The sequence below is a fragment of the Opisthocomus hoazin genome, chromosome 9 (assembly GCF_030867145.1).
Source record: "Opisthocomus hoazin isolate bOpiHoa1 chromosome 9, bOpiHoa1.hap1, whole genome shotgun sequence".
NCBI lineage: Eukaryota > Metazoa > Chordata > Aves > Opisthocomiformes > Opisthocomidae > Opisthocomus > Opisthocomus hoazin.
The window spans coordinates 22,097,290-22,121,276 of NC_134422.1; the positions used below are offsets into that span (position 1 = coordinate 22,097,290).

At 42.4% G+C, this 23,987-nt stretch overlaps 1 protein-coding gene across 1 annotated transcript in view; it reads left to right on the plus strand.

The window, feature by feature from the left end:
- Window positions 1–23,987, plus strand: part of XIRP2 (xin actin binding repeat containing 2) — a 53,617-nt gene that overhangs the window by 13,679 nt on the left and 15,951 nt on the right. Inside the window, exons 2-4 of the mRNA XM_075431058.1 lie at window positions 4,918–5,068; window positions 18,924–19,081; window positions 21,915–22,046. Coding sequence (XP_075287173.1) covers window positions 4,918–5,068; window positions 18,924–19,081; window positions 21,915–22,046 — 441 coding nt within the window. The remainder of the gene's footprint in view (window positions 1–4,917; window positions 5,069–18,923; window positions 19,082–21,914; window positions 22,047–23,987) is intronic.

The following is a 23,987-nucleotide window of genomic DNA, read 5'->3' on the forward strand; positions in this document are numbered from 1 at the left end:
TAGATTAGTGCAGGACTCGATAGCAAGTGGAAAATCCACTATCTAAATGAAGCATAGTCACTTAGTAGGCCACTGACTTTGGAATCTTTATCATTGGCATTTCTAAACGTAATGACTGCATATTTCTTGAAATTTGGCACTGCAGTGCTTTATTCTTTTCATCATGTCTAGAGCATGAGATCAGAACATAAAAATAACTTCTTATGTCACCTTTTTCTGAGAAGCCTATTCAAAAATAGAATATAATATCAGAGCCAGTAGGTAAAACTGAAGTAGTTACAGGATAGAAAGTTGCTTAAATATAGACAGATTTCAACACATTATGTCCAATAAAAAAATGGAATAAATGCTATTAAACAAGGTGCTCCACACAATGGTCTATGAACCAACTGAATACCTTCTCCCACCAAGAACATACATATAGTTACAAAAGGCTGACATTAATTGAACACTGCATTAATCAGAAAGAAAAAATCCCCACCTTCTGCTTTTAGTTTTCATTTGGCAACTTCTGTAATAGTTGCATATATTAGTCTCTAATTAAGCACCTCTTGGCACTACCTCAGTAATTGCCATTTATGTTAATTCTATCCTTATTAAGCAGCTGTCTTTGCCATTCACTGTTATTAGGTTATCTCGGAAGATATCCCAATAAAACAGTAAGAAAATTAAGTTTATCCTGATTAAAAGGAGTTTATGTTAATCATAACACCTTCCAATAAATTTTTCACAGCAGGAAATACCATTTTCTGAGAATAAATTTGAGCTCTAGCACTTCAGCTGGAGCAATAGTGCAAGAAAATCATCCTTCAGATACCCCACTAAGACAAAGATGCTGTTTGCAAAATGGGGCAAGGGCATCCGGAGACTGTCATGTGAGGGGTACTGTGGCAGTGAAAGGGAGGAACAGAAGAGAATGCACATGGTCATAAAATTGGTTTGTTTAGAACAAAAAGTTCTGCACAGTGCTAAGCATGCAGTTCCTCTGCGCCGGACCATCATCACTGTATATCAGGACAGAACCATCCTCACAAAGACCATTAAACAGACCATTCACTTATATAGGGATTCACTATATCAGGAAATTAAAGAATATGGATAACTGTGGAACATTGTGTTAAAATTTAAAAATAGCTATGCAAATAAAGAGAATTTAATTAGAAACAACTAAAAGATATTAATGTATCTAAAATTATAGATCCACTACAGTGTAATTCTATTTTCTGGACAAATACATTAGCAGTCCCTCAAAAAGTCTGTGTAATTGTAGAGGAAAATACAGTTATTATTTTTTCGGTACATTATTACAGGCAGCAGTACACAGAAATCAAAAGACAAATTAACAAAGAGATTTGGAACAATAAACACCAATCTCCAACTACTTAATATGAAGCTACAGTAAATTGCATTCCGTCACCTATAACAAAGTGCTTCATGGGACTAGGATGATAAATTAATACCATGGCATAAAACTGAAAAGAGTATTCCTTGAATTGGTAATTGACACTGTTTACTGAAATCTCCAAATTACAAAAATGCTGAATAAAAACTCCACTGCAGTCTTGAAAAAGAGGAATAATGCTTACTACAAAACAAAACCTGAGATTTAGACAAGTTTGCAGGTGGAAAAATCAAACACTTAAAGACAAATGGTAATATTTTATGTCTAAGCAATTTGTAAGTATTACCCCATATTCCAGTTTTATTTGACACACATGCTTTTCTGAACATAGGAAAATAGGATGAATGAAAATACCTCTGCAATAGTGGCCAACATCTCAGAAATCTTTCTGTAAGAGAATTTACATTCAAATATCTTAAGTAGGGCCAATATTCCTGTAATTGATATTAAAAATGGTCAAAAAGGTACATTAATTTTTTTTTTTAAATCCTATTAAAATAAATGTCTGAAATACTAACTTGTATAAACTTTATAGGTAATGGGATTGCTACTGCAGAGGTAAAAACTTGAAAAAACATTATAGAAATATGCTACAAGTTAATAAAATTAATAGAGTTAAGAAAAATGTAAATCAAATTTATATTGGTCCCTAGCTTGCAAGAATAAGAAACAGTAAATTCTGAAGTTTTTTAGCTGTTACTGGTAACTACAGAAACATGTAGTAGAAATAAAAAAAAAAAACCTCGATGATTTTGTTCTCAAAGATGCCAAAGGCGGTTGAAAACACAGTATATTTTGAGGTTTCTATGTTCTACTACTGCAGAAGTTAGAACATCATTAAAGTGATTCTCTGGTGTTGACTATTGAAGGCACACACAATGCTGTGGCAATGTGATCCTGAGGCTGTTCTCATTTATGCCAGGTACTAGCTGGCTGCAGAACTGGAGAAGTAGGAGACAGATGTATTCAGGCTGGTCTAACAACATGCACAGCTGCATTATTTTTATTTCTCCTCTCCCTCCCCCATCCTTCATTTCTCCGCTGCGTAGCCATTTTTGCATCCCACATCCTCCTTACCAGATTGCAGACATAATGGTCAGCTCTTCAGCTGTTTTAAACCAAAATATCATAATTAATACTAGGTTTTAATTGTAACTGATAACCAACTCTGAAAAAGGGTACAAAATGAACAGCAGTTTGAAGCCATGGCCTTTCCCACACAAAACACCCTATTCATTTCAGCCACCTGCTGTCTCCTGGTACCCTTGAAGGCACAGAAGTATCTCATTGCTCTCAGCATACCCACGTTCTGGCCAAGCTCTCTGTCCTCCCTGTGCTGCTGCACTGCCATGCCTGCACTGTAACCCAGCCTGGCCACAGGCACTGTGCCACCGTGTTGTTTCTGAATGGGCTGTACAACCTGAAAGTACCTGACAGGTGAGTGAGGAAGGGTACAAGGAAGTGTCATGGAGCAGCAAGAGAGCTACTTTCTTTACTTTCTTCACTCCAGAAATCTTTCTCTTGCTATTACCCTTCAAAAATGCTTTCCAGAATAGCCAAGGAAAATACGCTGTGAACTGTAAAAGCAATTAGAGAATAATTCAAATTAGTTTTAAACCAGTTATCTCCTGTAAACCTGCTACACAGAAGGCAACAAACTCCACAGTATGTGTGAAGATCCCCTATACTACCTTTAAATCTAGCCACGTTTACATTTTCTGGTGTGTTGATTGTACTTCCTGTCCTATCTGCTAAAATGATCCACTGTATTCAAGATTACTTTTCAAGTTCAATTCCATACAAGCAGTAGCAGCAGTGCTCTTTTGGGGGAGGGTTGGGGGTGGGGGGCGGACTGATGTGACAAGATAACTGATGACTGGTTATACCACAGGCATTTTTTCTGAAAAAAGGGGTTTACAATACTCCTAGTAATAGAACATCTTTAGCCTCTATGGTCTAATCAGTCATTTGTTTCAATGCTGACACATCATGCAAAAATCTTTCAGCTAATCTCAAGCAAAAGCTACAGTAAATCGCAGAAGTAGACAGATTATTATAAAATTACAAGTTTCCACAAGACATAAACTATTGTATATGTACTGGAAGGAATATTCTTGCAAAGAATGACTACAGGTCAAGAAATGAAGTAGAACACATATTCAAGAAAAAAGCTACCAGCAGCTGTGAGAATAGCATAAATTTATTAAAGGTGGGTGAAGCACAATTGTCCTTGATTGCTAACGATGCACTCATTTTAAAAGTATATTTCCAGTGCTTGTTGACTGTTAGTTTCATAAAATTGAAGGTGAATGTATAGTTGATTAGATGTTACTGTGAAAATGGCTTTTACAATTTAGTTTATGTTATTTTCTTTGTAAGAGTTCTAGTGAAGGACCATTAAGTTGCATTGCATTAAAAAATATTTTCTTTCTTTTTCTTTTTCTTTTTTAAATACTTACTGGAGAATACTCTCCAATCTAGGATAATCAATTCCGGGGTCAAATTTTGCGGCTTCTTACAAACTATGTATAATACCTAAATCCAAAAGCACTTAGGAATTACTTCAGTGAGATCATAGGCAAGGGCAGCATTAAACTGGTATACAATAATAAAGCTGTCAGCAAACAATAAAAAGGAAGTAGTCTAATGAAGGCAGTACATTTTGAAAATATATGCCATTTAAGCAATTAAGGGCTCTGGCAAATAAGTTCTGCAAAATCTTGCTGGAGAGATCTATGCAGTCACCAGACCAACCACCTAACCACTCTCTTTTTGGCTGTCACCACCTCTTTTACAGGGACAGCAGAAGTGGACACACAGGGGACCTTTTGTAAAAAAACAGTGCGTGTTTGCTACTCCAGCTGTTTCAGTAAGGAAGGAGAAGCACCTCAAAACACCAGCTTCAACAAATTAAAGTCCTGATTAGCAATAATTCACTCATTATGTCCGAAAGGGATGAGGCCACAGTGTGACGACGAGATACTAATGATACTGTGTAAACTACCTGTATGGAACATTGATCCTCTATCGTGATAAGCTAATTTCAGTCAATAGGTCACAGCAGAATTGAAAATAAAATTTCTAAAATACAAATGCCCATGCACATCTGGTCTCCAAGCCATCATTTCTCATTTTTACATATTCTTACATACCAAATCAAATTAATAGAATTCCCCCCATCAACTTCTCTAGGTACAAATAGTGCTTAAATGAGAAACTGGTGTCTTTTTTTGTCATATTTACCACCACCACCACTTTTCTCTTGTGGAAGAAATCACATGCAAGAACTGGCTAAAGAAAACTGCCAAGCTCACTGTCTGTTGAACTATAAATTGGGCAGCACACATGAAACTGCAACCTGCAGTGCTACAGAAATTTACCCTACAGCATTCTGGAGATCATTTTCCCCAAAATAGAACCCCCTTCTAATCTGTTGCCTCTTCATACCCCCCAAAACCCACATCTGTTTCCTACCAATAGCTTTTAACACACATCCTCTTGATGTCTTCTAACAGGAAACAGAAAGTGAGAGTTCACTTTCATCAACATCGAAGACTCAGCCTGGGAGCCATGCTGTCATTTCTCCAAAGGAGTCCAGCGTGAAAAGAGGGAGAGCAATCTTTGAAAAGATGTTATCAGAAAATGGCCACAGCAACAGATCTGAAGGTTAGCGTTACCACATTGATCTGAAGCTTCACTTTCAGGCAGTGGTCTCCAAACCTTTTTGATGGCACACCTCTATCACTAAAACATTTTTGAGCACGCACTCACAATGTTTGTAAATATATTTATCTACAAATTGTATATACTTGTACTTCTCTACTAATACATGATGTATACTAGGCAACACACACACAAATAGATATTAAGAAAGGATGATGGACGAAATTAAAAAAAAAAACATTCCTTTAAAATGTGTTTATTTATAAAAACTGTTTTCTTCCTGCACCCCAATGAACTGTCTTGCACAGCACCTGGGGTGAGCACATCGCACTTTGGAGACCACTGCTTGATGGTATTAAAGAGTGTACGTATCTGTGTTTTGGCTTGTTTTAACAGAGGAAGAACATGCATGACACAATTTTCTGACAGAAAATCACTTGAATTCTTAGTGTCTTGGACTTGACTTTATATGAAACAACAGATCACCCAAATAAAGAGCATAAAAAGACTTGTCCACTCTGCCAATAAAATTAATAAGCCAGCTACATAGTATCAGCCAGTTACTGACTCCACTCTTTTTTTGATCAGAAAATGTTTAGCCTGCACGGTTAGCAATTCCAGACTCTAGCAGAACAAAGGGAAAAGGAAATATTAGTGTGCAAGACCTTTTCTAGCTAATTCTGCTAGGTTTATTATGCTCAATATATATATCCAAACTAAATACCTGATCTTTTATCAGGTTTAACTTTAAGCCATTGGTTATCTTTTTTTCTACCAAATTAAAGAGATCTTTAACAGCTGCTCATTTCTTCTTGGAAGGTTGATGTTCTGGTTTTGGCTGCAGCCGGCAACAAAAACGCCACGCAGCCACCCCTCCCCCTGCCGCGGTGCGGAGGAGAATGGAAAGAAAGAGGCAGAAACTGGTGGGTCGGGATAAGGACACTTTAACAGAACAGCAAACAAAGGGAACCGTAACAACAACGATACAGAAAAGGGGAATATACAAAACAAACCCGCAGAACAGAACCGCTCTCTCAGACCGAACCACCACTGAGCCCTCCCGAGCCGTGAGTGAGTTCCGGCCACGTCACCCCCCCCACCAGAACCCAGCGTGACGGCACATGGTATGGAATACCGGGCTCTGTTTGGCCAGGTTGGGGTTGGGTCAGCCCACCCGGCTGTGCCCCTTCCTGATTTCTGGTGAAAATTAAACCTGTCCTGGCTGAACCCAGGATATTATCCACCCCTTATTCCATACCATCTACGTCGTGCCCAGGTCCCCCATGGTCCAGTTGATCATCACCACTTCTCCTGTCTCCAGATATCATTCCCTTAGTCTATGGATCATCACTCTAAAGTGTCCGTTGAGTTCATTTAATCCATGACTTCGGGCTCCATCTGTCGTAATGGTCTTCCGCGGCAGGAGAGGTGATGTGTGGTGATGGGCGGTCACTTGCTGCATCCAGAGCTCATGGCTGATGTATCTGGTGCGGCCCATGCCCACAGTCTGCAGGTTGGAGACGTCGATCTCGATGAAGTTGCTGGGTGCCAGTTGTTGAAAACCAGGTCCAGTTCCATCATCGCTGTGCTCTGCTAGGTTTTCATCAAAAAGTCCATCCTTCTTTAATCTGGACGATTCTTACTACAATACTACTGGTACAACACATAACAATTATAACAGTGATAACAGACAGTGACAGGGTTATTTAACAATTAACTTTATACAATTTATTTATTTATGGACTATTCTCACCCAAAATCAAATCCCCATGAGGTAGACATCGGACTTCCCCATCCTTCCGCATTACCCACCAGGTACACCCAGGTCCTTGAGCAAAAGCAATCCCACGGACAGGCTTGCCTTTGCCCAAGGCAGGACTAAACCAAACCGTCTTCCCTAACATGCTCCGCATGTGCACTACAGGGACTTTATCCCCTTCTACAGGGCGCTGAGGTTTTGACTGGGCAGGACCAGCCCGGTTGGTGGATCCTCTGGTGTTAACCAATCAGGTGGTCTTTGCTAAATGAGTGTCCCAGTTTTTGAAAGTCCCACCCCCCATTGCTCTCAGAGTGGTTTTTAGCAGCCCATTGTAACGTTCGATCTTTCCAGAGGCTGGTGCATGGTAGGGGATGTGATACACCCACTCGATACCGTGTTCTTTGGCCCAGGTGTCTATGAGGCTGTTGCGAAAGTGAGTCCCGTTGTCCAACTCAATTCTTTCAGGAGTGCCATGTCGCCACAGGACTTGTTTTTCCAGGCCCAGGATGGTATTCCGGGCAGTGGCATGGGGCACAGGGTAGGTTTCCAGCCATCCGGTGGTGGTCTCCACCATTGTGAGCACATAGCGCTTGCCTTGCCGGGTTTGTGGCAGTGTGATGTAGTCAATCTGCCAAGCCTCCCCATATTTATATTTTAGCCATCGTCCTCCATACCACTGAGGCTTTGCCCGCTTGGCTTGCTTGATTGCAGCGTGTGTTTCACATTCATGGATAACCTGTGCAATAGTGTCCATGGTCAAGTCCACCCCTCGGTCACGAGCCCATCTGTATGTCGCGTCTCTTCCTTGGTGGCCCGAGGTGTCATGGGCCCACCGAGCTATAAACAGTTCACCCTTATGTTGCCAGTCCAGATCCACCTGAGCCACTTCAATCTTAGCAGCCTGATCCACCTGGTGGTTGTTTTGATGTTCTTCAGTGGCCCGACTCTTAGGGACGTGGGCGTCCACGTGACGGACTTTTACAACCAACTGCTCTAGCCGGGCAGCAATATCTTGCCACAATGGGGCAGCCCAGATAGGTTTGCCTCTGCGCTGCCAGTTGTTCTTCTTCCATTGCTGCAGCCACCCCCACAAGGCATTGGCCACCATCCAAGAGTCGGTGTAAAGATAGAGCATTGGCCACTTCTCTCGACTGGCAATGTCTAAAGCCAGCTGGATGGCTTTCACCTCTGCAAACTGGCTGGACTCACCTTCTCCCTCGGCAGTTTCCGCGACTTGTCGTGTAGGGGTCCGTACAGCAGCCTTCCACCTCCACTGCTTCCCCATAATGCGACAGGACCCATCTGTGAACAGGGCATACTGTTTCTTATCTTCTGGCAGCTGGTTATACAGTGGGGCCTCTTCAGCACATGTCACCTCCTCCTCTGGTGATGCTCCAAAATCTTTGCCTTCTGGCCAGTCCATGACTACCTCCAGAATTCCTGGGCGACTGGGGTTTCCCATTTGGGCGCGCTGGGTGATCAGAGTGACCCACTTACTCCACGTAGCATCGGTGGCATGATGCATAGAGGGGAACCTCTCTTTGAACATCCAGCCCAGGACCGGCAATCGTGGTGCTAGGAGGAGCTGTGCTTCAGTGCCGACCACTTCTGAAGCAGCTCGAACACCTTCATATGCTGCCAGAATCTCTTTTTCAGTGGGAGTATAGCGGGCCTCGGATCCTTTGTATCCCTGGCTCCAAAACCCCAGGGGTTGACCTCGAGTCTCCCCTGGTGCTTTCTGCCAGAGACTCCAGGTTGGGCCATTCTCCCCGGCTGCGGTGTACAGCACATTTTTAACATCTTGCCCTGACCGGACTGGGCCAAGGGCTACGGCATGAACTATCTCCCGTTTAATCTGTTCAAATGCCTGTCGTTGCTCAGGGCCCCATTCAAAATCATTCTTCTTCCGGGTCACGTGGTACAGAGGGCTTACAATCTGGCTGTAATTTGGGATGTGCATCCTCCAAAAACCTGCAACACCCAGGAAGGCCTGTGCTTCCTTTTTGCTGGTTGGTGGAGACACAGCTGCTGTTTTGTTGATGACATCCATTGGGATTTGACGGCGCCCATCCTGCCATTTTATTCCCAAAAACTGGATCTCTTGCGCAGGTCCCTTGACTTTACTTCGCTTAATGGCAAAACCAGCTTTCAGAAGGATCCGAACTATTTTCTCCCCTTTCTCAAAAACTTCCTCCGCGGTGTCACCCCATACAATGATGTCATCGATGTACTGCAGATGTTCTGGAGCTTAACCCTTTTCCAGTGCAGTCTGGCTTAGTCCATGGCAAACGGTGGGACTGTGTTTCCACCCCTGGGGCAGTCGATTCCAGGTGTACTGGACGCCCCTCCAGGTGAAAGCAAACTGTGGCCTGCACTCTACTGCCAAAGGGATGGAGAAGAATGCATTAGCGATGTCAATTGTAGCATACCACTTGGCTGCCTTTGACTCCAGCTGGTATTGAAGTTTTAGCATGTCTGGCACGGCAGCACTCAGCGGTGGTGTGACTTCATTCAGGCCACGGTAGTCTATTGTCAGTCTCCACTCTCCAGTAGATTTTCTCACAGGCCATATGGGACTATTAAAGGGTGAGCGAGTTTTGGTGATCACTCCTTGACTCTCCAGCTGGTGGATCAGCTGTTGAATGGGGAGAAGGGAGTCTCGGTTGGTACGATACTGTCGCCGGTGCACCGTTGTGGTCGCGATTGGCACCTGTTGTTCTTCAACCCTCAGCAACCCCACAACGGAAGGATCCTCCAAGAGACCAGGCAAGATGGACAGCTGTTTAATTTCTTCCATCTCCACAGCAGCTATGCCAAAAGCCCACCGATACCCCCTTGGGTCCTTGAAATACCCTCTCCTAAGATAGTCTATCCCAAGGATGCACGGAGCCTTGGGGCCAGTTACAATGGGGTGCTTCTGCCAGTCCTGCCCAGTGAGGCTCACTTCAGCCTCCAGTAGACTCAGCTCTTGGGACCCCCCTGTCACTCCAGAAATACAAATGGACTCTGACCCTTGGAAATCTGATGGCATTAAAGTACACTGTGCATCAGTGTCCACTAGAGCTTTATACTCTTGTGGATCTGACGTGCCAGGCCACCGAATCCACACCGTCCAATAAACGCGGTTGTCCCTTTCCTCCACCTGGCTGGAGGCAGGGCCCCTCTAATCCTGGTCAGAGAATTTGCAGCTCACCTGCTGTAAAAATGACTTGGAGGTCCCCTCCAGAGGATCAGAATCAAGATCAAACTGTCTACTTGGTCTGGAGAGCTAGCTGCTGGAAACTGGAGCAGCATTTTTCCTAAGAGAATCCCCTTTTGTGATTATTTTACCTCGCAACTCATGCACTCATGCCTCTAGACTTGAGGTGGGTTTTCCATCCTACTTCCTCATGTCCTCTCCGTGGTCACGCAGGTAAAACCACAGGGTGCCCCGTGGTGTATAGCCTCTGTATTCCCTCTCCTGAACAGAGAAACGCTTGCCCCTAATAGCTGAGATGCTGGCCCGTACAGGTGGGGAGTAGGACATGCTCTCTTCGAGTCGCTGGACCTTCTGGGACAATTTCTCCATGGCCGAAACACAGGCGGAAGAGAGGCTTTGTTCATATTGCCAGAGTCTGACAGCCACCTCATCCACTGTTGGTGCCTCCTTATCTTTCCAGTTTACTACTGCCAGTGAGTTGGCATATGAGGATGGTGCGCTCTGCACAAACTTCCTCCACATAGATGCTGTGCACTGGACTTCATCTGGGTCTGTGGGTAACTGGTCATCATCTGGTTCATAGTAAACCAGCTCCCGCACAGCTAATTCCCTCAGGTACTGAATACCCCTTTCCATATTGGTCCACTTGCCAGGGTAGCATACAAAATCGTCACTGAAGGGGTACCTCTCCCTCACGCCTGACAGAAGCCTCCTCCAGAGGCTGAGGACTTGTTCCTTTTTCCCAATGGCCTTGTCAATGCCCCCATCCCTGGCCAGGGCTCCCAGCTGCTTGGCTTCCTTGCCCTCTAGTTCCAAGCTGCTGGCCCCATTATCCCAGCACCGCAGCAGCCAGGTGACAATGTGCTCGCCTGGGTGGCGGTTGAAATCTTTCCGCATGTCTTGCAGCTCGCTCAGGGACAGGGACCGGGTGATGATCTCTGTCTCTGTCTCCCACGATGACCCTGGCTCATCGTCATCCCTCCCGGAGCGATCTGCTCTCTTTGTGTCTTTCTTTAGTTTTACGGGGGGCGACTGCTACTGGCACAGGTTGGTCATTGGGCTCAGCTGTGATGCCTGCAGCTGGACCTGGGGCTGGAGCAGCTGCTGTGCCTGCCAGGGAAACCGAGGCAGACCCTGCAGCTGTGGCAGCGGCAGCCGTGGTGCCAGTCGGGGGGGCTGTGACTGCCTGCTGGGCTGGAGGGGCTGCAGGGCCAGCTGGGGGGGCAGTGCCAGTCGCAGTGCCTGCCGCTTCGCTTCCCCCCCTTTCCCCTTTAGAGCACTGAATCAGGTTGAATAGGGCTCGGTAGGCGTGGGCCAGACCCCAGCACATTGTGGTGATTTGTGTCTCTCTCGAGTTCCCAGGGTGGCAGCACACTTTTTGCAGATATTTTACTAGTTTGTCCGGATTCTGTACTTGTTCAGGGGTGAGTTTCAAAGACACCAGGGGTGCCCACAGCTCTAGACACCTGCCCATGCTGTCCCACACACCCAGCCACTCCGAGCTATCCAGCTCCAGCGCAGGTCTCTGCACGATGTTCTTAACTACTTGTTTAGCCCTAAACAAAAGCTGAAACCCATTCAGGAGGCAGAAAAAAAGGAGAGTGCTGGCCTGAGCATCCCACGGGTACTCGAAATTCTCAAAAGCCATTAGGACCAGCCTGAGGGAGAGGGGGGGGGGGGGGGTGAAGGAGTGGGGGAAGGTATCCTCTCCGGTTTTCCCCACAGATTGGGTTTGATTATTAACAAATTCTAAGACATAGGATCCGAGGTATGGAAATGACCGCAGTGCCACATGCAAATACAAGCCTAATTTCATGCACAGTGATGTTATCATGTCATAAGTCGACATCATACAGTACAGCAAAATCATCATCCTGATCCTTTTCCCCGTGATGATGAACAGCACCACAGGGAAAACATAGTGCAAGTAAGGATTCAAAAACCACAGCCATCTGATCAAAGACAGAAACATTTTTACCGGCGACTATTTAACTAACACAATAAATGCATATAACAAAATTTAACAAAATCTAGGAAAATTGTTTTAACACCCTCTGCTCAGCCCTGCCATTATCCCCGCCCCACGCTTGGCGCCAAATTAAATGTTCTGGTTTTGGCTGCAGCCGGCAACAAAAGTGCCACGCGGCCGCCCCTCCCCATGCCGTGGTGCGGAGGAGAATGGAAAGAAAGAGGCAGAAAACTGGTGGGTCGGGGTAAGGACACTTTAACAGAACAGCAAACAGAGGGAACCGTAACAACAACGATACAGAAAAGGGGAATATACAAAACAAACCCGCAGAACAGAACCGCTCTCTCGGACCGAACCACCACTGAGCCCTCCCGAGCCGTGAGTGAGTTCCTGCCGCGCCGCCCCCCCCACCAGAACCCAGCGTGACGGCACATGGTATGGAATACCGGGCTCTGTTTGGCCAGGTTGGGGTTGGGTCAGCCCACCCGGCTGTGCCCCTTCCTGGATTCTGGTGAAAATTAACCCTGTCCTGGCCGAACCCAGGACAGTTGATTATACATTATGACCATATCACTCCATGACCTTCTCTTCCCTCAACCAGATAGAGCTGCAGTTCTCCATGTGGGAGTATTTTTCTGTGGCTCTTTGCTATATCTTCTCAAGTTTTTCAAGTATCTTTTTTATAATACAGTTCTAAGGACCTTTCTTTTTTTCCTTCTCCTTTTAGACTCTCCTAGTTCAAAGCCTTTCTTTTTCCTCTCTAACAAGAGAATGGAATCCTCCATTCCATACCCACTTTGCCTCTGAGTCTAAATTGGGCACAGTATGTTTCAGAAGCATTTTTCATTTTTTGGTCCACTGGGAATAACAAAGAATATGAACTGTGTAAAAATGCACAGTCAACAATTCATGCCTCTTACAAATGAAGCTTTTTTGGAAAATGTGACAGACCCATAGGGGATGATGTTTTTCTATGCTCCTGTGAAAGTCATAATACGCCATTTTGCATTCAGACAGTCTTATGAGAAGTAAATTCCCTACAGACTCATTTGAGTGTTTGAAAGCACTGGTGAAAACTCTTAAACTTCTAATAGCTGAAGTTAGGCACTGAAATCTGCAACTCTGCATTTGAATAAATATTCAGGTCCTGAACAATATAAGATAAAGCTGATCCATAGATTATTTCTTCCATCACTATGCATTTTGAGTTTTCTATAACCAAGGACAATGTATGTCAACTTGCTTCAATTTTTCAACCAGAGCAATACCCTCAAACCACTGAAGTGCTATGGAACTTTTAGCTAAATGTTTCAGTTATGCCAGAATCTTATTTTCCTAGAAGAGGTATCAAGCAACATTTACAGCAAGCTCTGTGACTGAGTAGCAACAACTTCTGTTGTCTCCACTGAAAAACAACGAAGGCAATGCTCATACTGCTGTTCAACCTTTCCCGAAATCCCAGAGAAGCCCATAAGAGATAGCTAATGTAATCGTATCATTGGAAAAAAGTGGCAGAAAGACAGAATTCTCCAGTCCTATTATGCACGGATGATTTGTCAAGCTCAGTTTACTTTATAGAATTGATGTAACTTACCATTAATAAAAGAATTGAATTCTCTGAAATGGATACTACTGTATGAGTCCCATACGACAAAGGCAAACAGCTTTTTGTTGGCATACTTCACCTTGGTAAACATAAGGCTCTTCTTACAATATATTTCATCGCAAGCCCACATCTGTCCCTGAAGGAATCAGAAGATATTACACCTTTAAGTTCTCTTGAATGAGAAAAACCTTAGAGCAAAATGAGCAGAATGAATGAGCAAAAGCTTAGATCATATAATCTCTCATACTGCCACAAAGACTTTCACATTATGTTATAAAACAAGTAGCTTCTAAAGAGAGGGCATTTCCTATTTTAAAGCTAACAAGAGAATAGTTTCTATTACCTTCACTCCCCAGGTGGCTAATAATACATATCTATTAAAATGTTTTTTAAAACAGTCCATTAAATTCATTGGCCCCAAATCAGCAAGGAATTTAATCACATGTCTAACTTTGAGTACCTGAGTATTCCCATTATGCTTAATGGAACTATTCACATGCTTATGATTAGGTAGAATGCAAGAATTCCTCGCTGAATCAGAACAATACCAAGAAAGTTTTTTAACTCCTAAATATTCTTGAAAATTAAAGCAATGGCTTCTAAATATGCTGGTAGTAGTCTGTTACATAATTCAAAATCTGCCTTTAAAAATGAACTGACACTGTTTGGCTATGGTTGACTATCCCTCTGCATTGCCAAAGCATACTTGCAACCTTTCCATTGTTTTGGTTAGATTTGGTTTGATGTACAGACTTCTTACTTGAAGAACAGCAATTTTCTCTCTCTTCTGATTTCTACTTTCTCTGAAATCCCCTTTTTTTTTTTCTCCTTCCAGCTGACTTCCACTGATTCTTACTGCTGCTATTATTGTTTCTGGAAATGTAACAGTTCTTTTGTCTATCATGATTACATGCAATATGCAAATTTACTGCACAGTATAAGCATAATAAAAAAGAAAATTATTGTCATGTAAGTTATGAGTAGGGTCTGGTAAAAATACTAAAAACTCAGTATGTTTACACTATGACCACTCTTTCATGCATGCTGCATCTGTGTCTGATTTTTACTGAAGATTAGAGTTGCTTGTTATATTTGCTTGCTCTGTCTGGAGCTTGAAGACCTATGCCAGCTAAACACTTCTAGAGTGAAAAGGCAGAAAGGCCAGATGTGCCTTAGAATTCTTCCCTGTTTGGTGGGATACCCCTTTCCGGCACTCTGTTCCGTGCCAGGTGAACAGACAGCTTTTTGGAAAGTCTCCTTTGTTGCTGCATTTCATAATATTAAAGAGTGGTTACTTCAAAAGGAAATGGGGAATTTTTCACAGAATCACAGAATCACAGAATGGTTGGAAGGGACCTCTGTGGGTCATCCAGTCCAGCCCTCCTGCCGAAGCAGGGTCACCTACAGCAGGCTGCACAGGACCTTGTCCAGGCGGGTCTTGAATATCTCCAGAGAAGGAGAGTCCACAACCTCCCTGGGCAGCCTGTTCCAGTGCTCCGTCACCCTCAGAGGGAAGAAGTTCTTCCTCATGTTCAGACGGAACTTCCTATGCTTCAGTTTGTGCCCATTGCCCCTTGTCCTGTCGCTGGGCACCACTGAAAAGAGCTTGGCCCCATCCTCCTGACACCCACCCTTCAGATATTTATAAGCATATATTAGGTCCCCTCGCAGCCTTCTCTTCTTCAGGCTGAACAAGCCTAGCTCCCTCAGCCTCTCCTCGTAGGGGAGATGTTCCAGTACCCTCACCATCCTTGTAGCCCTCCGCTGGACTCTCTCCAGTAGCTCTTCATCTTTCTTGAACTGGGGAGCCCAGAACTGCACACAGTACTCCAGATGAGGCCTCAGCAGGGCAGTGTAGAGGGGAAGGAGAACCTCCCTCGACCTGCTGGCCACACTCTTCTTGATGCACCCCAGGATCCCATTGGCCTTCTTGGCAGCCAGGGCACACTGCTGGCTCATGGTTAACCTGTCGTCCACCAGGACACCCAGGTCCCTCTCCGCAGAGCTGCACTCCAGCAGGCCCACCCCAAGGTACTGATGCATGGGGTTGTTCCTCCCCAGGTGCAGAACCCTGCATTTGCCTTTGTTGAACCTCATCAGGTTCCTCTCTGCCCAACTTTCCAGCCTGTCCAGGTCACGCTGAATGGCAGCACAGCCTTCTGGTGTGTCTACCACACCTCCCAGTTTGGTGTCATCAGCAAACTTGCTGAGGGTACATTCTAACTCTTCATCCAGGTCGTTGATGAAGAAGTTAAACAAGACTGGGCCCAGTACTGACCCCTGAGGGACACCACTAGTTACCAGCCTCCAACTAGACTCAGCGCCGCTGATGACAACCCTCTGAGTTCTGCCATTCAGCCAGTTCTCAATCCACTTCACCGACCACTCATCCAGCCCACACTTCTTGAGCTTCCCTAGGAGGATGTCATGGGAGACAAGTGTCGAAAGCCTTGCTGAAGTCGAGGTAGACAACATCCACAGCTCTCCCTTTGTCTACCCAGCCAGTCATGTCATTGTAGAAAGCTATCAGATTGGTCAGGCATGATTTCCCCTTGGTGAATCCATGTTGACTACTCCTGATAACCTTCTTTTCCTCCACTTGCTTGATGAAGACGTCTAGAATGAGTTTCTCCAGCATCTTTCCAGGGATGGAGGTGAGGCTGACCGGCCTGTAGTTCCCTGGGTCCTCCTTCTTGCCCTTTTTGAAGATTGGAGTGACATTGGCCTTTCTCCAGTCCTCGGGCACCTCTCCTGTCCTCCAGGACCTCTTAAAGATGATGGAGAGTGGCTCAGCAATGACATCCGCCAGCTCTCTCAGCACTCATGGGTGCATTCCATCGGGGCCCATGGATTTGTGGAAGTCCAGATCGCTTAAGCAATCCCTCACACAGTCCTCCTCGACCAAGGGAAAGTCATCCTCTCTGTAGGCTTCTTCTCTTACCTCCGAGGCCTGGGATTCCTGAGGGCCTGCCTTGGCACTGAAGACTGAAGCAAAGAAGGCATTCAGTAGCTCTGCCTTCTCTGCATCCTCCGTCAACAGGACACCCGCCTCATTCAGCAGCGGCCCCACATTGTCCCTAGCCTTCCTTTTGCTGCTGATGTAGTTGAAGAAGCCCTTCTTGTTGTTTTTAATCTATATCTTTTGTGTTCTCAACCACTGCCTTAGTAAAACAATACAATAATCAAAAGTGAACCAACTTACATAAGAAGAAATGTAATTCACCAAGCACATGTATTTGCAATGCATGTATGTATAACAATATGTATCACAGTTAGGCTTCCAGAACAAGCAGTTGACTCTGGCAAATGCTATCCAGACCTCACGCCCTCAAAACAGTCACCAATTTCCACCCTATACATGTGGGAATAAACCAAAATCAGTTGTACCCCTCTACCTGCTCCAGGAAGGGATTCAGTCGAGCTCGTCTCCACTAGGTGGTATATTTCAGGAGACTGGGAAATTTATCTTAAAAATCAACAACAACAACAAAATCCTGAGAGAGGATTTTGATGGCTTTTTTCTTTCAAAAGAAAAGACCAGTTCTGTAAATGGTGTTGGTCTGCACTGAATGGTAGAAAAGGTAAGTGCACTCTAGTATGTCCCTGGTGTTTTATATGCACATTATGAGATAGACAACACTGTACAAAGAGAAGTTGCTCATTTCTCAGCAAGATTATGGCAAGTCAGTTGATTTGCTTAATTCGGTAACTCTGCAAATCATCAGCAAGATGCAAAAATCATAAATCAATTGTATACAATAAAAAAATATATGTCATTTCAAAAAAAACCCCAGCCCTGTGCTGCAACAAAGTAACAAACACATTCAGAATGAGGAAGACAGGGTGTCAGCAGTGGCAGAATATATAAGAATACAAGTAAACTGTCAATGGCTAGCAGAAAGCACACATCTGAAGGTTCCTCTGACTTTCCTTTCTTGTTTGGAAATGGATTTTAAGGTTTTAGTTTGGGCACCCACTGGCTTGAATTAAATACATAGAATAGGAGGACATATCTACACTGTTTCTTTCTGTGTCCTCCCTTTTTAAGTCAGTAATCTCGTCAACTTTGAGAAATTCCAAGATTATTGGGGTTGGGGGGGCCGGTGGCAGGGTAGCTTTTGGTGATTTTTTGATTATTTGAGATAATTTGGTTCAGCTACAGCCTGTTTTTGTAATTTCAGAAAATACAATTGTTTAAAAAAAAGCAATGCAGAGTGCAACAAATTTATTCTGTCCTATTGTGCAAGGACAAGGAGAAATATAGATGGATTTAGGAAAGATCAGGGTGCTCTGATACCTGCAGCACAAGCACAAGGATTAAAAAATTAGATTCTGTTGGCTTTACTAAAAACATATCTTCTTGAAGTCTTAAAATTCCCTCCCCCCCAAAAAACGAAGGGAAGTGTCCTGGTTACAGAAATCCAGTGCCACTCAACCCAATTTTCCATGCACTGTAGAAAACCCTCGTCAGGACAAGAGGAACTTCCTGCCTGTGGGATTGTAAGAAACCTCTTCTGCCTCTGATTACAGACAAGAGACATGCTCACAACATACTTTTTTTTTCCCTTTGTCTGAAACGAGAAAGAAAAATATCCGCACGCTAAATTTAAGGCACAATTCTGGGTATGTGGAATTCTTCTAATATAGTCATATGAATGTAGAAAGTAGCAACAAAAAAACGCCTAGTGCTAGTGACTCCGTGCTGCTCTTTCACGAGTGCTCTGAACTGTTGTCTCCACATTCACTGTGGCTGAATTGCAGATGCTTATAGACAAGTCTATAACCTTCACACCTTGAAATCAGCTTAAAATGTTGTTAGCAATTTAGATAATTTTCAATAAGGTTTTAGTAGTACTAAATTGACTAAAACATACTCTAACACAATATCGGTAAAAAACTGAAATCTACAATCAACTCAAAACAGACTCTGTTAAGCAAAAGGATACTATAATGTATAAAGTTCATGAGAACACAATGTATCTAATTATAATTGGTTATTTGTAGTACTTACAATGACTTTTTACAGTAGCAAATAATGCAAATGTAACACTATCAAGAAAAATATACTGTACTTGCTGTTAAAATTGTATGTGGTTTTTATTTAAAAAAAAAAGCTTTTGTTCTTTCGTCAGGGAATTTCCCCCAGTTTCAAAATCGTCATTGAATTAAATTTTTCCGTACTCATTAAGTTCTAAACTCAAAACAGGATACAGTTGCTAAAAAGTTGATAATACTGCTCCTTTCTACTACTGCTTTTCTTTCAAGATTTGGAAAAAAGGTACCTGTTTCCGTCTTGGAAAATATGATGTCTGTTTGTACTTACAGTGAGTTCTCGCAAACCTGTAAGAGGACTACCTAAAGAGAGCACTCCTGGGGCTGATAACACACCGCTGGATTTCCAGGATACTGTATCTCTGAAAGAAAGAATGGCTATGTACAAAGCTGCTGTGTCCGAGATAGAGAGTAGCAACTCCTTTGCTCATGTAAGATATCAATCACCTTATCTTCTCGGCTCTGTGTTTGCTGCACATAGTGACATTCCTACATTCTTTATTTATACAAGCTGACTGATGGACCACTATGGGGATCAAAATTTTAAATCTAAATTATCAAATCTACTTTGCAAATGTATTGATGCATCAGTCTCCATCTCTGCTGAATGAGATTTTTCATGCTATATACACCTTTGGTCATTTGGACAATTCCCTTTAATTCATTGCAAGGACTGTTCTTTTTATTCCACTGTTGCATGACTTGCATTTATTAGGACCATAGGCTTGAGACAGATTAGTAACACAGTTATTCTTTCAGCTGATAATGACAAAACCCAGTAGTTTCTGCATTACTAAAAATATTACCAAATAATAAAATTATCTTCAAAAGCTCATTAACTTTAGACCTCTTGCTGATCAACATAAAGAACTGGAAATTGCTGCATTTTAAAATAGCAGCTCTGTGAGACAAGGTGTATGAAAAAGTATTGTTTTAAAATAAAACTATTTTAAAATAAGCATTATATGAAAAAATATTTAGAAAAGAACTTTTAAATTTTGTTTTACTTATCTCTCTACATGTCTATCAATAGGGATTAGGTATTTTACAGGAAAGTTTAATATTAATACCAAGTAGCACATAAGTATTTGGCTAACAGAATTTATAATCTATTAAAACAGAGCAAGACTTCACCACACACTGAATTGTCAGTGAGAAATATTTGAAAATCGAGTCTTCAGATCTCAGCCAGGAAAATCAGGAAAATCTTCCTCATTTCTGCAGAAATACTAAGGGATAGAAAGGGTATTTTTACCATATCTTAGAAACCCTACCTCAAAATTGTAGCTCAACCCTTGTCTATCAGGAAATGAAGGCATTATGCTGGCTTGCAAGAATATTAGAGTGACAATGGCCTTTGTTTACCCTAAACTTTCAGCACATGGGAAGAACACCTTTCTCTTACTGTAAACTAGGCCAGAGTAATTTCTGTAAATCAGGGGGCGTATCTGGCAAAGGAAGGACTATAATGCAGCTCTCACCAGCCAGCATCTTTGTCCACATGCAAGAAGAGCTGTAGAAGGACTCCCAGTCTTACTGTCACTTTGGTCTTGAGAGAAGTGGTCTGCAGCATCTGAAGGGACCTTCTGGATGCTTGGATAGCCCAGAAGCTGCGTAGAGGAAATAGCCATCAGCCACACTCACCAGAGGCCAGGTGTTTTCCAACTACAAAATTCCTGCCTGCCGAGTTCCTTGTTTCCTAACTGCCTATGTGTATTTGAAACAGATTCGTGCAGTTTACCTGGCTGAGAAGGTTCCAGTTCACTACTCCTGCAATTGGAAATACTGCTGAAGTTAGTACTCTCTCTCAAAAAGAAAAGAAGTGCTTGAAGCCTGACCCAACTTAAATGTGTTGAGCACACAAGAACTACTTCATTTGTACTCTGGAACTTCTCACAATTTCTTGCTGAAATGGATGGTTGCCTGAAAAAGCAACTGCATATCCAGTTCCATCAAAGGGAATTAATATGTTTCCTTAAAGGACCCATAACTGCATTTACCCATCTAAATATCTCCAAACAGCTGGCAAGGTGTTCCTGAAATGTTCGTTTACTAAAATAACTACTTTTCACATTCAGACATCCATGTACCTATAGAATTGTCCCACCTACATCACAGGGAAAAAAAAATAAAATCTCGTTTTTAAAATCTGCTTACTTACTCATCAGGTGTAAGCACTAAACCTAAGTCTACTTCGTAATCTTCATTACAAGGCTATTCCTGACTATTTGGTGGTTTATTTTCTGCGAACTGATTAATAAGCTCGGATACTGAAAGCTTCGTTCCAGTACCATCTGAGAGGTAACACATAAGGGACAGAACTAGAACATGGAGCTTGAGGGTAAGGGCAATCTTGTGACCTTCGGCTCTGTTGTTAGTGAAGAAAGATCATCTCACAAAGGCCTCATTGAAGCTCTGTTCGTGTTTTTCAACATCATCTGTTGAAAAAATACAGACAGGGCCACATGGCAACTCTGAACGCAATAGAACTCAGGATAGGCAAGTAGAAGAGGGAACACCAGAGAAGGGTTGTTCTGGAAAGTAATTGCGACTGACAATCAAGTAGATCGGACCTACTCCTTTTGGTGCTAAAGATTCAGGCCAAACATGCACATTTTTCAAACATACATACGCCTTCAGTTCTCCAAATCGCAACGTATGGCTCCTGTGCAGTGGTCCCCGAACTCGCCAGAAACAGTATCTATGACTGTCTGAGTCATTCTTACAGAGTAATACATGGCTGGAAATACATGGATGATCCCTAAAACTGAGGAAACCACTGAGTCCTCAGACATGAGCTTAGGCTACACCAGCAAGATCTATTTATTACTTTACACAGGAACTAGTGTTAAGTAAATTCTAGATTGCAAAATTCCAAAAGAACTTTATAATTTGCAGATCCTAAAATTTGGTTGACAAGTAAAAGTCCTAAAATGGGCCAATGAGATTCAACAGTTAATGTTAATAGTATGTATATGTTATGTATTTTGATGACAACACTTGAAAAATAATGTCTTATTACTGTATCTATTCCAAATGCTAATGTTAATTCACATGCACTGTTAAAATAAGTAGGGTTTATGGATTACATCAGTCGAAGTTGCCTATAAGAGGCTAAAGACATAATCAAGTATTTCCAAACTTTCCATTAGAAATTTAGGAGCATTATAGCATACTGACATTAACTACTTTTTAAAAAATCAGCTTGTAGAAGTACGTTCTTAGTGCAAATGGAAAACAACTGATCTTACTTTATCACTCTAGACTTCAGAGAAAACCAAGTTCTATACTGTGCCTGGTGGCCTGGCAGCAGTGAGGAAACAGTTTGAGAAAGTGCAGAAGGCCTCTTCACAAAAGACCTTTGCTCAACACCAGCTTCAGCACAAATCTGCACAGGTAACAACAGCATTTTTAATACTAACAAATGAGGTATGTCCTGCTAGATAGCTTGGGGAAAAAATACGATTGTTTGCTTTACTGAAGAGTTTCCATTACGACTAAGACATTTCCCTAATGTTCATACTCAAAGAATTTTCTCTTTGAGATATACTATAGGAATCATTATTTTTTTATGCAGACAAACACTCAGTATAGGCAATACTAGACTTAGAGCAAATAGATGAGTAAAGCAGATTACTACCACAGCAGTATTTCATACCGAACCTTGTCTATAAGACTGTAATTCAATATCAAGTATCATGGTGATATTTTGTATATATTGCACTTGACGTGATGTTGAGCCATTCTCTTTCAAAAGGAGTTTCCTGCTCCCATTGAATTAAATCTAATCAACTCCTCTAAACGATCAAAAATTGCACAGAAGAACCCAGATGCTACATAAAAGTAGAACAAAGCAGCAGCTAAGTGTTATTTTAGATAAAAGGTCTTTACATTTTATTACTTCATTAGCATATACCACAAAAAATTGTTGTAGGAGATAATGATTTCGGACTATGTGAAATCCATATAATAAAACACATTGCACAATCTGTCCTGTGCACTCTGAAAAACAGTAATGACACAGTAAATAGCTTTACCATTCTGCACTTCTTGGAGAGATTTTTAAGCAATACTGTTCTCCAGCTTTGTACAACAGGACACATAACATTCTGCCACAGGTTCATTTTCACATTAAATAAGTATCCTCATATTTACCAGTCATCTCTCATTTCTTACACATTAATGCCAATACCAACAATTTGCACAGACAACAAGAAAAACTCCAGTTTGTAGGGGAGAAGACAGAGTCTGTTGCAGATATATTAAAGCATTTTTAACTAAGCAGAAAAACCCCATAGTTGGACATAATAATATGGCAGCATAATCCTTGGTAATAGGAAGTGTTATGCTCATACTCCTCTGATGATGTGGCCCTACCTAGCTGCCATTTATCTGGATGAAGAAATGCAGAACTCTGTACAGAAATTATGTGACTTTTTCTCTTACTCAGAACCAAATAATTTCATTTCTGTGATGTGAAGATGCATTTTCCCTGGCCCTAACAGTGATGTCTAGCTCTCCACAAAGCCACTAAGATGGTTCCACTTCTTCAAAAAAGATGTGTCCTCTAAGCACACTTATCTACGTATTTGTCCTCTGGCTAATTGAGGAGCTTCTCTCAAATCGTCAGCAGAAATAGTCACATTCACAGGAAATAAAATTACTCAGACTGTATGGGACAATCTTTAAATTTAGGTTAAATAACTTACTGCAAGACCATAAAATCCCATTTCTATCTAACGTAACTGCACTCTTACAGAAAATGGGATTATACAGTTAGGTAGTTGAAAGATTATTCAAGGTCACTGAATCAATCGCGGGGCAAAACAGAGCAATCATGTAGTTTTAAGACAGATCTCCAGATCTGGATAAATTCAAACTATTAATCCAAGCTAAAATAAGGAAACAATTCATTTTTCAAACAGTAATCTAAATAGCTGAACATTTTACTACATATGCAATTATTGCATAAGGAGTGCATGGCTTTTCATTCAAAATAATGGCATCAAATATGCAAATAATAACTATTCATCTTTCCGTTTTTATCAGGCAGCAGTCATCACCTGTAGCTCTCTTCATTGTAAGGGAGATTGGTTCCTGGTGAAAGGTGCCATATTACCAGCAGAATGCACTAAACCCTTGCCCAGAATGGTGAGCGGCAATGAAAACTCATCAGAGAATAGCCACGTGCTCACAAACTCAACCAGAGTTTGTTTAGAGACCTGGTCTTTAGTTTGACCACTGGCATCATGATGAGTGGAATCTATTTAAAGTATCTAATATTCACTCAACCATACAGTATTGTGTGCGAGGAATGACACAGGCATTGCTACACCT